Below are 12,240 nucleotides of genomic sequence, written 5' to 3'. Positions count from 1 at the left end.
AGCCAAGGGCAGGGCAGCGCTGCTGGAGCCGCCTGCATCCCCAGCGTCTCCCCGGGGCGAGAAACATGGATGTAAGCTTTTATGTTTGTTTGGTACTGCTCATCTTTGGGCTGTGTCTTGCTGGGCGTGATGCCGCAGTAGTGTGGAAAAACTCTTCCACCACCCGGCTTGGGGGATTTTTGAGTCCCAAGCACCGAATTTGGAGCAGCCACACCGCCCTGTGGTGTGGCAAATGAGCAGGTACGGGGCAACCTCACTGCTGATGGAGGAGCCCGATGGGGAGCACCTGAAATCCTTTTGTTGCGGGTGAGTAAATGGGACTGTTGTCAGCGACTGGCTGGCCAAAAGCATCCCGAGCCGGTACAGCGAGGCAGAGCACGGAAGGTGGGGCGCAGAGATCAGCCAACGGCAGTTAATGGTGGGGTGGAGATTGGGCAGGAGCACGGGAGAAGCAGGGCCAGGTTTGGATAAACCCATCCCCATCAGAAAGGCTGCGGAGAGGGGAGCACCCCTGCACCGGTCCATGTCCCTGCACCCATCTGTCTCCCTGCACCGGTCTGTGTCCCTGTGCCCGTGTGTGTCCCTGCGCCAGTCTGGACCTCTGCCTCTGCAGGGGACAGGGATGGCGGAGGCGATGCCGGGCGAGCAGGGATGGTACCAGCAGAGGGTGGCACAGAGACCCTGGACGTTTCCAAGCTGCTGCAGGAAAAGCGGCACTCACTGTCTGTGCTGATGCGGGGAGCGTGGAGGCTTGGGCAGCCTGTTGGTCCCCACGGCCAGCGACAGGCGCTGCGGCCATCAGAGAGTGTAGATTTTATCTAATTAAATAGTGCTTGTGTAGACACCTCGCTTTAACGTGGGGAGACATCAGTGATGTCCCACAGCTAGGGGCATGGGCTGCCATGTGGATTTGGGACACTGCTGGCCTGGCAAAGGCATTGGACGCGTCTTGGTGACCCATCCAGACCAGCCGAGCTGGGACACGAGCACCCTGGCTAGCCCCAGGGCTCCAGTTCCCCGCGGCAGCTGTGGCCGGTGGGCTTCACGCGTCCCCTCTCAAGGGAATAAATGTCTCGGGGGACCTGTCAGAAACGCCTGGTGTCCCCAAGGGTGGTTGGTGTCTCTTGGGATGCCATGTAGGGAGCTCTGCTGCACCGTGCTCCTGGCAGCTCCTGGTGTTTTAACCACGTGGAATAGGGATGGATGGAACTGCCATTAAAACATGCTTACGTCCCCATGGGAGCCGCAGGGATGTGGGGAGGGCCTGGCAGCCCTGGGGACACCACGGCTGGTGCCGGGCACAGTGGTGGTGAACAGAGCCCGACCCCCTGCTCCCTCCTTTGTATGCCCAGCTGGGCAGGCTTGTCCGTCCAGGTGTCCCCTGGAAAGCCCCAGCTGCGGCAGCGAGTCACCCCGGGTGACACCAAAGGGGTTTCACCTGGTGACACCCATGGGATGCCAAGGCTGCTCGGCAGCAGCCAGCTCCCTGGGATGAGGGCTGGGACCTGAGGTCGGGCATGAGCCCCGAGGCCATGAGCAGGGGAAGGCTGCATGGGGGTTTTGGCCGTTAGCCCTCAGCGCTGTCCTGCTCAGGGCAACCGCAGTGTCAAGGACTTTTTTTTTTGCCTCCTACAGCTCGAGTTTTGCCCGTTTGTCGGTCCGGAGGCCAGGGACAGCAGATGGCACTTGGGCTCCTCCATGCTGCTGCTCCCTCCAGCTTTGGCCACCCAATTCCCTGGGGCTCCTTGTGCCTGCGCCTGCCTCCACCTTGTCCGCAGGCTGCCGTGCTGCCGGGGGACTGCTGCCACCCCTGAGCTGTCACCAGCGACTCCCGAGAGCATCCGAGCACGCTGGAACAGAGGGTCAGGATGTGCTGAACAATCACCAGCGCCGTCAGGGAGCAAATTAGGGACCTCTGCACGTTCCCAGCGAGGCGAGCGCCGGCAGTGCCTGTACCTGAGTTATGGATGCTTGTGACAAGGCAGCCGAGCAATTAGATCACTTCTCAGACCCATTAAGCATCACAGACTGAGACTAAACGACTTTCCATTTTCTTTGCAATCGCTCATACAAGACGTTTATTGTTTGCCTCTTGCCGCTCAGCGTGGCGACGAGGCACTCGAGCACGGCCTCCTCCAGCCCCGCGGGAGCAGCGCAGGATGCCGAGGGGACTGGCGCGGTGAGGATTCCGCGTCCGGTGGGATCACATGTTCATCGGCAATTAAGCAGGTAACGACCTGCCCATCAGCTGCATCAGGATGCATCCGGATGGGTGGTGACACGGCAGGTGGGTGCAGGATGGGATGCAGGTGGGACGCAGGACAGCAGCCCAGCGCTGGGGGCTACACCCTGCCCAGCATCCGTGCGATCCACCAGTTGCAGGGCATGATGATGCGGCAGATGACCCTCCCGCCCTGGTAGCAGTAGGGGTAGGGGTAGTAGCCCAGGAGGGGCTCGCAGACCCGCCGGCAGTAGCGGTTGGCGCGGCGGCACTGGGCACAGCAGTAGCCTCGCTCATCCCACAAGGGGTGGAACTCCAGCCCATTCTCCGACTGTCGGGAAGAGGCAGCGTCAGCATGGCCAGGGGGGCGTGTTGCTGGGACACCCCGGGAACATGGACAGGACACCTTGGGAGGGTAGTCAGGGCACCCCGGGAGCATGGACAGGTCACCCCAGAAGCACGGACAGGGCACCCCCAGGAGTATGACCACGACACTCCAGGAGCACAACCAGGGCACCCCCAGAGCATGGACAGTTCACCTTAGGAACACCACCAGGACATCCCAGGAGTGTGCCCAGGACACTCCAGGAGCACAGGCACCTTGGAAGGGCAGCCAGGGCACCTCAGGAGCATGGACAGGTCCCCCTGGGAACATCACCAGGACACTCCAGGAGCATGGACAGGGCACTATAGAAGCATGGACAAGACATCCCAAGGAGCATGGCCAGGACACCCTGGGACCATGGCCAGGGCACCCCAGGGTGTGATTCCCCGCACTCACATAGTCGTTGACAGGCAGGTCCTCCTCAGTGAGCTGCCGTGCCCGGCGTTTGGGCCCCAGCTGCGCATCCTTCTCCACCTTGTGTTCGCTTCCTCCATCCAACCAGCTCTGGTTGTCCACGAGCAGCTCAGGATCTTCTTCTTCTGCCCCTTCAAGGTCAGCCAGCTCAGGAGCTATGGGAAGAGCCCAAACATTGCTGTCACCAACCAGGGAGCAACCAGGAGGGAAATGCTGTGACCTACAGCCCCACCAGCAAACCATCTCTACTCCATTGCTTCCTGCTCTTACCCAGCCTGGGTGAAGAGCTGTAGGAGACAATATGGCAGGAGGGAGGGGGTGGAGGAGACATGGCCCATCCCCTCCACGTGCTTGTGGGTGGTGGGTGCCTGTGGGTGGGTGCTGCAGGTGCGGGGAAGCACATCCTCATGGTGGGCTCTGCTGCTGTGGGGGGAAGTTTGTAGATCCCCAGCGAAGCAACATGATTTGGGGCAGGTTACACTCAGCTAGAGCACCTGTTATTGGCTTAGGTGAGACCCACAGTGACATTAATTTTCTTCGCAGCAGGGTTTAACAGCAGGGACTGAGGAAGCAGAAAGGGGACAGCAGCCAAGGACAGGAGCCTCCCTTTGCATCTGGCATCTCTGATGCCCACTTGCTCCTGGGACTATCGGTGGCTGTGAGCTGATGGACCCTTGGGGGACAGACGTGCCTCTGCAGCTCTGCGGCTGCAGAGCAGAGGGAGTTTTCTTGGTAGGAGTTTTTAAACTAGCTCGTTTGGACAGAAGTGGGTTAGAGAGAGCAGGTAATTACACCGACGGATCTCAGAGGCCACAACCTCTGCGAGGGCTGCGTAGCGAGCAGCTGGAGGTGGCAACCCCGTTGTGTGATTTAGATGCAGGTGTCTGCTCATGCTCTGATGTTCATGCGGCGATGAAAATTTAGGCGTCCCAGTTTCCAGCAGCGCTGTCTTCTTTGCAGGTACAAAGGGGTTTTGGGGTTTTTTTGCCTTGTTACGAGGAGGGTGGCCACTCTGCAAAGCGTGGGGCGGTGGGGAGCCGGCAGAGACGAGCGCTTTGCAGAGAGAAACTTCAGCCCCTGCTATTACATTGGCCATGTTCTCTTGCGGTCATGGCCAACATTGTGCTGATGTACAACGGGGCTGTGGAAATGGGTTCCCACCACGTTGCACCAGGGCAAATGGCAGAGGGGACATGGGTGGGTGGCAGGGCTGCTCCTGGCAAGGGGGATCATGAGCACTTTGTGGAGGAGATGGCTCCTTGTACCTGCTATCGGCGTGGGGTGGATCCAGTAGATGGTCACATTCCTGCAGATGTCAAAAATTTTGGAGCTCTTCAGGAACTCCTTGTTCTGAATGGGCTTTTCCCCAGGCACCCAGACCACAGACTGCTCAAAGTAGGTGGTGGTGATTTCTTCTCCCTGGAAGAAGGGCAAGATTTCACCCCGCTGCTGTGAGTCGCCCTCTCCCCACCGCTGGCTGCTTCTCCTCCCCTTGGCTTACCCAGAGGCACCTCTCCCCTCCCAGAGAGCAGCTGGACTTCACCTACCTTGTCTTGTGGTCCTCACTGGGTGCACAGGCAATGCCCCATTGGCCCTCACGTAGGGAGACCCGTCACGAGCCTTCTCTTTCCTGCCCTCTCTCAGCCAAAACCACCCCATTCTCTCCCCTCTCCGTTCATCATGCTTCAAGAGCCTTCTCCTTGGTGCAGTCCCCACCATCTGCAAGAGCCTTCTGGAGCGCCCCAGCTCATTTCAAACCCCAGATTAAAACATCTCCTCTCTGCTTTGCTCTTACTACTTAATTTCTCTCTCCTTCTGCTACTGATTTTGTGATCGACCGCTTTAATTTATTCCTCACAGAAATTCTTTGCACAGCCCTATTCCTGTAATTTATACCACATGTCTCTGCCGTTGCACTAGCCCATGGTGTGTTTTGGCAGGCGCTTAGGGAGGGAGATATATAAAGATCATTGGATGGGGCTGCGCTGAGCGATCTGCCAAGGCAACGTTGTCTATGGTGGCGGTGGTAGCCCATAGAGCAAGCTGGCAAATGGCGTTTTTCTCTCCAGAAGGCGTCGGGAGCTGTATTTCTCTTTTAGAGAGTTTTTTTCCTTATGGCTTTGGGAAGCCTTAGGAAAGCGCCAACACAACCTGCCCCAGTCTGAGTAGTTTTCGGCGTCCCAGCTGAAAGCCGCGGGGCTGGGGAGGTGCTGCCTGAAGGGATGCTGGCAGGAGATGGCTAGATCTTAAATCTACATTTACCTCACTGGGTTTTACGTTACAGCTCTCTACCTGGGGCTATGTTCTGCTAAAGCCTGGGAAGTCGTATCCCTTTTACGACGGTAGCCGAAAAGATCTATTAGCTTCTCAGGGCGTAATCAAAGAATCCGTGTCTGGGAATTTGGGTCATGATTCAGGGAAATGTTTCTGCCCACGCTTCGTTTCAAACGTGCGTCCTGCCGGCATTTTATCTGCAACAGCTTCCTTGGGGGGGGGGGGCAGATTCAATCTGCTAAAAACGGGGAGGTGGGAGGGCTGTGCCACCGTCGGGGGCTCAGGGATGGGGACGGGGATGGGGGACAACTGCTTTCAAGGGACAGAACCATTGCCCCAGGGTTGCGCTGTCAGAGAGGGGTGAAAATATGGAGTCAAATGCTTTTTCCAGGCAGCGGGAAGCGGAGGGGAGCAGTGAAAGGGGTGTGAGGAACGACCCGGGACATGGGTGGGAGGGAGGTCCGTGCAGGACAGGGAGGTGGCCCCAGCCCGGCGCTCCCCACCTCCCAAGCCCTTTCTCAAATCGTGTTTCTTAAACGCGGCTCCTCTTTTACATTCATGACTTCTGCCTCATGCTGCTCGAGAACGTGAGGCGCAGTTCTTGGAGAAAACAATTGGGTTGACTTTTTGGTGCCTGCTAATCCTGAGCTGCCTTGTGACCTTTTGACTACAACAGGATTATTGTTCTTGATCTCCGGTGTTGTGCCGAGAGGTTTTCATCTGTCGGCTGCCTAATCCCCTCTCTTCCCACTTGTTGTTTTCAGGAGCAATCCTCTGAAATAAGATCATTTTATGAAGAGATCACAACTCCTTATTTCTTCATTGCGGCATCGCTGGGAAGGCTGGAGCAGGTGGGAGGGCAGTGGGGACAGCAGCCGCGGTGGTGGTGGTGGTGGGGGTTCACCTTTTTTATTCACAGGAGGTCTCCTGGTTTATTCACCTACCTCAAGCTCGGGGATCTTGGCCTCTGTGGTCTCTGGTAGGACTTTAGTCTGAGTTTTGATGAAACATTTTTGAAGTCCCACAAAGAAGATGCCGGTTATTCCCTACAGCATCAAAACAAGCACCGGGAAAAAAACAAAAAGCAGTCAGGGCAAAGAAGGAGGATAAATAACGCCATCACGCAGAGGGTACAGCTGGGCAAGGGTTCACTCGTCTTTTTCCTGGTGATGTTTTTGTGCAAACAGCAGCAGCGCTCGGATGTGCTAACAGGTTCTCCTAAGGGATATTGCATTTTACGGTTCGGGAGAATTGGGCTTTTTACAAATATTTTAAGGCAGATAGTCATAAAATTTTTACTTTGCTCCCCTTCTCCTTATAACTACCACAAGCTCTAGTTATCATAAATAAAAATATGCAGAATAGCATCTGACCGTTATGGTTATGTGAACATTCAGCCCCCAGTTCCTGCTAGGCTATTAGCTAAAAATTTTGCCATATGTCACTGCACAGGGTATTTCCCTACAAATTTTAATTGGGTTTCAGAGAGAGCCTACAACATTGTCATGAGGTTTTAATGCTCTCCAGACAGACAAATGCACTGGGCTCGGATAGATTTATGATGATTGCGTTCCTTTGCAAGGGTAAATCTGATAACTAGGTCTTGCTTTTAAGATGTATTTGGTTGGAACTGAACCACGCCACTATTAAATGCCGGTGGAGGTTTTTGTAGATACACATCTCCTTTCCTTTGAGAGCGTCCCTAGAGAGTCTGCATCTGGGCATTGCTCTCCCTGATCATCCTTGGTCTTGCTCCAGTGACCCCGTGGTGTCCTAAGGGATCCCACCGGTCCTGCCGCAAGACCTGCCACACTCACGTTTTTGAAGTCATGGATCTCCAGGATTTCCTCGCTGCCGTTCCCGCTCCTGAAGGTCTCCGTCCTGGCCAGCGGGTCGATCTCCATCACAATCTTCTTCTTCTCGCCGTGGCTGAAGAACGTGTGCTCCATGTCATAAACCTGCGAGGGACAAAACCGCACAGGGGTTGCCTCAGCCCCCACCTGATTTCACATGCTGGCCCAGGGGCGAGCAGGCTGGTGCTGGGTACCCTGACACGGGGCCGGCTGCTTCCTCACACTCTGGCTCTGGGCCAGGACAATCATCCGGATAGCGCAAGGAGAGGCAGCTCCCAGGCACCAGGACTGGGAAAAAAGGCAGGATGGGGCCAAGCTGGTGGGGGGACATATGTGTCAAGCCTGGGAGGAGATGCTCATCCCACATTTGAACCAGGAGCTTTGCCACGGCTCAGTCTTTGCTGGTGCTTTCTGTGGCATGAGCCTGCTTATGTCCCAGGCCGGACTGAAGTCCTGAGCCCAAGAGACTTCGATTTCCCCTCTCCCTGTCTTTCTTGCTGCATCACTGCATCCCTGACTCACTTGCTCCATCTCCTCTTGCTCCATTGCTGCATCCCTGGCTCACTTGCCCCATCTCTGTGTCCCCATCTTTTTTGCTCCATTGCTGCATCCCTGGCTCACTTGCCCCATCTCTGTGTCCCTGACTTTCTTGCTCCATCATGTCATCCCCAGCTTGCTTGCCCCGTCTCTGTGCCTTCTGTTTTTCCTGGAAAGGCAGAGGTAAAAGCCTCTTGTCTCTGCCTGGAGGAGATCAGGGATTGTCTGCGGATCAAAGCCCTCCTCGAGGGCTGCTGAAGAGCTTCGGGGCGTAGCAGCCGGCTTCCTGGTGGCACTCATTCCTGCGGGGAGCCGGGGGGAGCATCCCTCTCCTCCTGGCAGGTGCTCGCCGCACTCAGCCAGCCCGGCAGCCCTCCAGCCTCCGCGGATGCCTGACCCTTCAAGGATGAGTAGTGGCAGATGCTATTTGAAGCACAAAAATGATTCCGCTGGCGCGGCAAGGGCTGGCGAGCCTCGGGGAGTCTCGTTTCCCAAATCAAACAGTGCCGTGCGGAAGAAAAGGGCTTGTGCAAAACCCCTCGGGGCAAGGGGGAGATGATGGAGGTGCGGGGACAGGAAAGCTCTGTTTGTCCCCTGGCATGGCTGTGGAGCTGGGGAAGAAGCACCCTGGCCCTGCAGCAATGCCCAGGTGAGGGGCAGGGGCTCTGCCTGCAGCCCTAACCTAAATGCTCCCCTGGTTCTCACACATCCCTCCCCATCAGGGGGTTCGAAGCCTCTTAACAATGTTTCCAGCATCAGCATCCCCTGTTTTGCAGCCCCTGGAGGAAGCCTGGGTGCAGAACTGCCGGGTACCTTCGCCTTTGCTTAGAAGAGCGATGTGCGCCTTGGCAGCCACGAGCATCTCCCGTTAGTCGGCAGGAGGCTTTTATAAAGATATACGGCTGTCAATGGATTTTATGGTATGGTAAAAATAGTCTGCAGCCTAAAATGGCTGGAAGGCCGCTGGTTTTGACTGACGAAATGCGCACGGTGCCATAAATCAGTTGTAGGAGGGTAGGGTCCCGGGTGGCACCTTACCTTCCAGTGCCTCTCCATTTACGAAGAATTACTCCAGCCAGCATGGTGGCCAGCTAACCCATTTGGGCTTGGCTGGCTCCGTGCTGCTCGGAGAGCTGCAAGATATTTTATAGGGCTGAAAAAATGACGCTTGCTCGCAAATTGTTGAAATCCGCCTCCCCGCACGGCCGCGACGAGCCCCTTGTTAGCTGACTCATGGGTGCCAGCAGGCATGGATGCTGCCGTGCGGAGGGCAGCGCCATGTCCAAGGCCACCCCTCAGAGGAACAAGTCTTCTTTAAAGGTTTTTTCTACTCTCTGGTTGCATGAAGGGAGCTTGAAGGGGTCTTCAGTCTTTCAAGAGTTTAATTCCCCTTGGTTTATGTTTTGAGCATTGGGAACTTCCAGCCTCCCTCATCCTACTGTTCCTGGAGGAACCCCAGTCCAGCTGGAGAAGCCACTGCCCCGCGGCCATGGAGGATGCGGTGATGCCGGACGCCGGGAGCATCAGTGTGCAGCAGAAACATCCTTGCTTTCCTGCTTCCAACCTCGCACTTTGCTTGCCCACCCATCAGGGGTTGTGAAGGACTTTCAGAAATACCAACAGACTCTATCCTCCAGGAGTGCCCACCGGTGAGGACGCCGAGCGCCCTGGATAACCCTTCCGAGGCTGCGGCAATGGCTGGGAGAAAACCTCCCCTCTGGGGGTTAACTGCCTCTTCCCCCCACCGCTGGCACGCACCCTGTTTTTCGAGGAACAGTAGAGACTTTATAACCGTCTTGGCAGGAGCCTGGAGGCACATATGGCTTTTATTGCTTTTCCTTTTCTTTTCTTTTCTTTTTTTTTGGGGGGGATGGTATTTATTTTGATTTGCTGATAAGAAGACAAAGTTTCTGGCGAGCATCTTGCTTCCTCTGCCCGGCGGGAGGGCAGCCTGGCCGGGCTGGGGCAGGGAGGAGAGAGGGGATGCCACCGTGGGAAAAAGGCCACCTTGGCTGCACGTGGGAATTTTGGAGACGTTCCTGAGAGTTGGCAAAACCCGCTGGCACCAGGGTGCGAAGCGGGAGCCTCCTGGATGAGCACGGAAACTCAACGGAGAGGAGGATGAGGAGCACCAGGCACTGTTGGCTTCAAGGTTAAGCGATTTGCTTGGGGTACGGGACAAAAAAAAACCCAAAGGTTTTTGGCAGAATTGCCAAGATCTTGGCCGGAATGGGTAGAGATGCCGCCCCTGGCGCGCTCAGCACTTACGGCAGCGTCCGTCTGGGGAGCTGGGAATAAACGAGCACAATCCAGTTAGCAGGAGCTCCTCCAAAAGCTAATCCATCTCACTGTCCCCTCGCATTGCAGACACATTAAAGTAAGAAATATAATCCGTGACAATCAATCACCGCTGCGTCCTGGCTTTCTCCCCTCTTTATGCGGTGGCATAATGACTTTTCCACCAGTTTCTGGCAAGATAATCGAAATGAAATGGAAAATATTTTCTTACTTGTCATAAAATTTGCTGCCGGTGAAATAAGAGTAACTTTAACTCTTCGTGGCGTAGCTCCCATCCCCTGTAATTGTCAGTTAGGGAAAGAATGCGGTGACAGAGGAAAAAACCCAGCCTGTACAAAGTAAAAGCTAGTTATGAATAATAAAAAGATTTTTAAGAGTCCCAGGAATACTTGTGGTCTAAGAAAACGCACTTTGTAAAGTTGCCTGGGTTTCAGGGTGTAGTTAAAAGTTTCAGTGAGTCGGGGGGTGGGGGGACACGCAGCTCTGTCTGGGGAAGCGGCACTCCGAAACGCGGGATCAGAGAGGGTTTTTACTTACTTTTCTGGGTGTTGGGTTCCAGAGGTATTTGACACCCAAAAAAATGAGAATGAGAGAAACGAGCAGCGCGCTGAAGAGAAGTCCGCAGATCTGGTGTCGGGTGCAGGTCTTCTTTCGCGTCTTGGATGCTTCCGCCTAATTAACGAGAGGAGAGGGATAGGCAGGGGCTGGCTGGTGGTCCAAGGAGGGATGAGTACACACGTGTATCGGACATTTATCATGCTGTCAAGCTGCACGGTGGCAAAAGCAAGCTACAAACTCACGTCCAGAAAGCGGCGGTCCTCCGGGCTCTCCCGAGCCGTGCCTCCCATGGTCTCCGCCGTGTGCGAGGACGCGCGCCTGCTCCGAGGTGGAGTTAGGAAGGCTCTGGGCTGCACATGCAGCGGGGGGAAGGCTGGGTGGCTGCCACCCCCGTGACGGTGGCGGCCAGCTTCCCCCCACGGCTGCCGGCCCCCGCTGCTCCCGCAGCCCTTGCTGTTTGCAGGGTGCAAAAAATTCCCGTGAAAACTGGAAAGACGCCCGCAGGAAGCTCCGCTGCATGGTGTCCGTCGGCCACATCCAGTTTTTCCTTTCGTCTCCGCTCCTGCCCCTGCGCCGGTGGCTGGAGGTGCCCCAGGCGCTCCCGGGGGCTGCGGGGCTGCAGGCACTGATGCTCTGGGGGGGCTCCACAGACGTGCAGGGGGGATTCTGCAGCGGGGATGGCGTGGCAGGGGGACATGGGCACGGCGGGGATGGGGGGCAGGCGTGTGCGTGGGCGTGCGTGTGCGTACGCGTGTGTGAATGCGTGTGTGCGTACACAGGGGTACCGGCATGCAGGTACCTACGTGTGCGTGTGCGTGCAAGCGTGCCGTTATGGTTTGGGAACCCATGAGGATTTATTGTCATTTAGACAATTATTCTCTCACCTGATGTCCCCTCCCCACCCGGGAAGGGGAATTGGGGAAAAAAAATAAAGAAACCCAGGGGCTGAAATATAAACAGATTTAATAGAATAAGACCAGATAATTAATATTAATAACACTAAAGAACCAATCTTGCTCCCGATACAAATACAAAATATGCAAGGGTCATACCCAGCCCATTCCATCAGCTGTGCCCTCCCAGCAGGGACAGCCAATGTGGGACACTGCGGGAGGAAAGGAAGGGCTCTGTGATCTGGCACTGGGGCAAGGAGTTCTCAGGATCCCAGCCATCAAGGGAGAATGAGAGAACTCCTCAGCAAACTTTCTAATTTATATAGAATGTGACGTTCATGGTATGAAATAATCCTGTCGGCAGCTTGGGTCAAGTGCCTGGGTCTCACTCCTCCTCCTGGTCCCCGCACCTGGGGAGCTGGAAAACACTGAGACCTTGAAACCCACACCCCAGAGCTGGCTGTAAAGTAAATATTTTCATGTTTTCAGATGCTAGAGTCTTCTAAAAGTGCAGTTTTCCCAAGCATTAGAAGAGAATGTGTTGCTCAAACCAGGACACATGTACATCCCTCAGCAACGCGACACCGAGCCCGAGCTCTCCCTGGGGAGGGCTCTGGCATCCCGCACCCACGTTGTGCACAGCCTTGCCCCAAAGTCCGCCTAGCCAGGAATTTCCTGACTAATTTCATTTTATTTTTTTTTTCCCCGACGTTGAAAAATTTCCATTTGTTGAAATCCTACCATTTCTTGGTGGAAACCAACCCCTTTCAGGAATCCAGTGTGAAGCCTCCGGTCTGAACAGGATGA

General features: G+C 55.7%; 1 protein-coding gene across 1 annotated transcript; it reads right to left on the bottom strand.

Moving 5' to 3' along the window:
• Nucleotides 1-2,150: 2,150 nt before the first annotated feature.
• On the bottom strand, nucleotides 2,151-10,898 carry TNMD (tenomodulin). Its single transcript, XM_054214549.1, is given in 8 exon segments — nucleotides 2,151-2,552; nucleotides 3,003-3,175; nucleotides 4,286-4,439; nucleotides 6,239-6,340; nucleotides 7,112-7,252; nucleotides 10,520-10,654; nucleotides 10,783-10,877; nucleotides 10,880-10,898. Coding segments are annotated over 8 exon segments (1,029 nt in total). The 3' UTR covers nucleotides 2,151-2,342.
• Between the last annotated feature and the right edge of the window lie 1,342 nt (nucleotides 10,899-12,240).

The sequence above is a fragment of the Rissa tridactyla genome, chromosome 9 (assembly GCF_028500815.1).
Source record: "Rissa tridactyla isolate bRisTri1 chromosome 9, bRisTri1.patW.cur.20221130, whole genome shotgun sequence".
NCBI lineage: Eukaryota > Metazoa > Chordata > Aves > Charadriiformes > Laridae > Rissa > Rissa tridactyla.
Note: the sequence above shows the minus strand (reverse complement) of the source record. Positions and strands in the feature narration are given on the sequence as shown.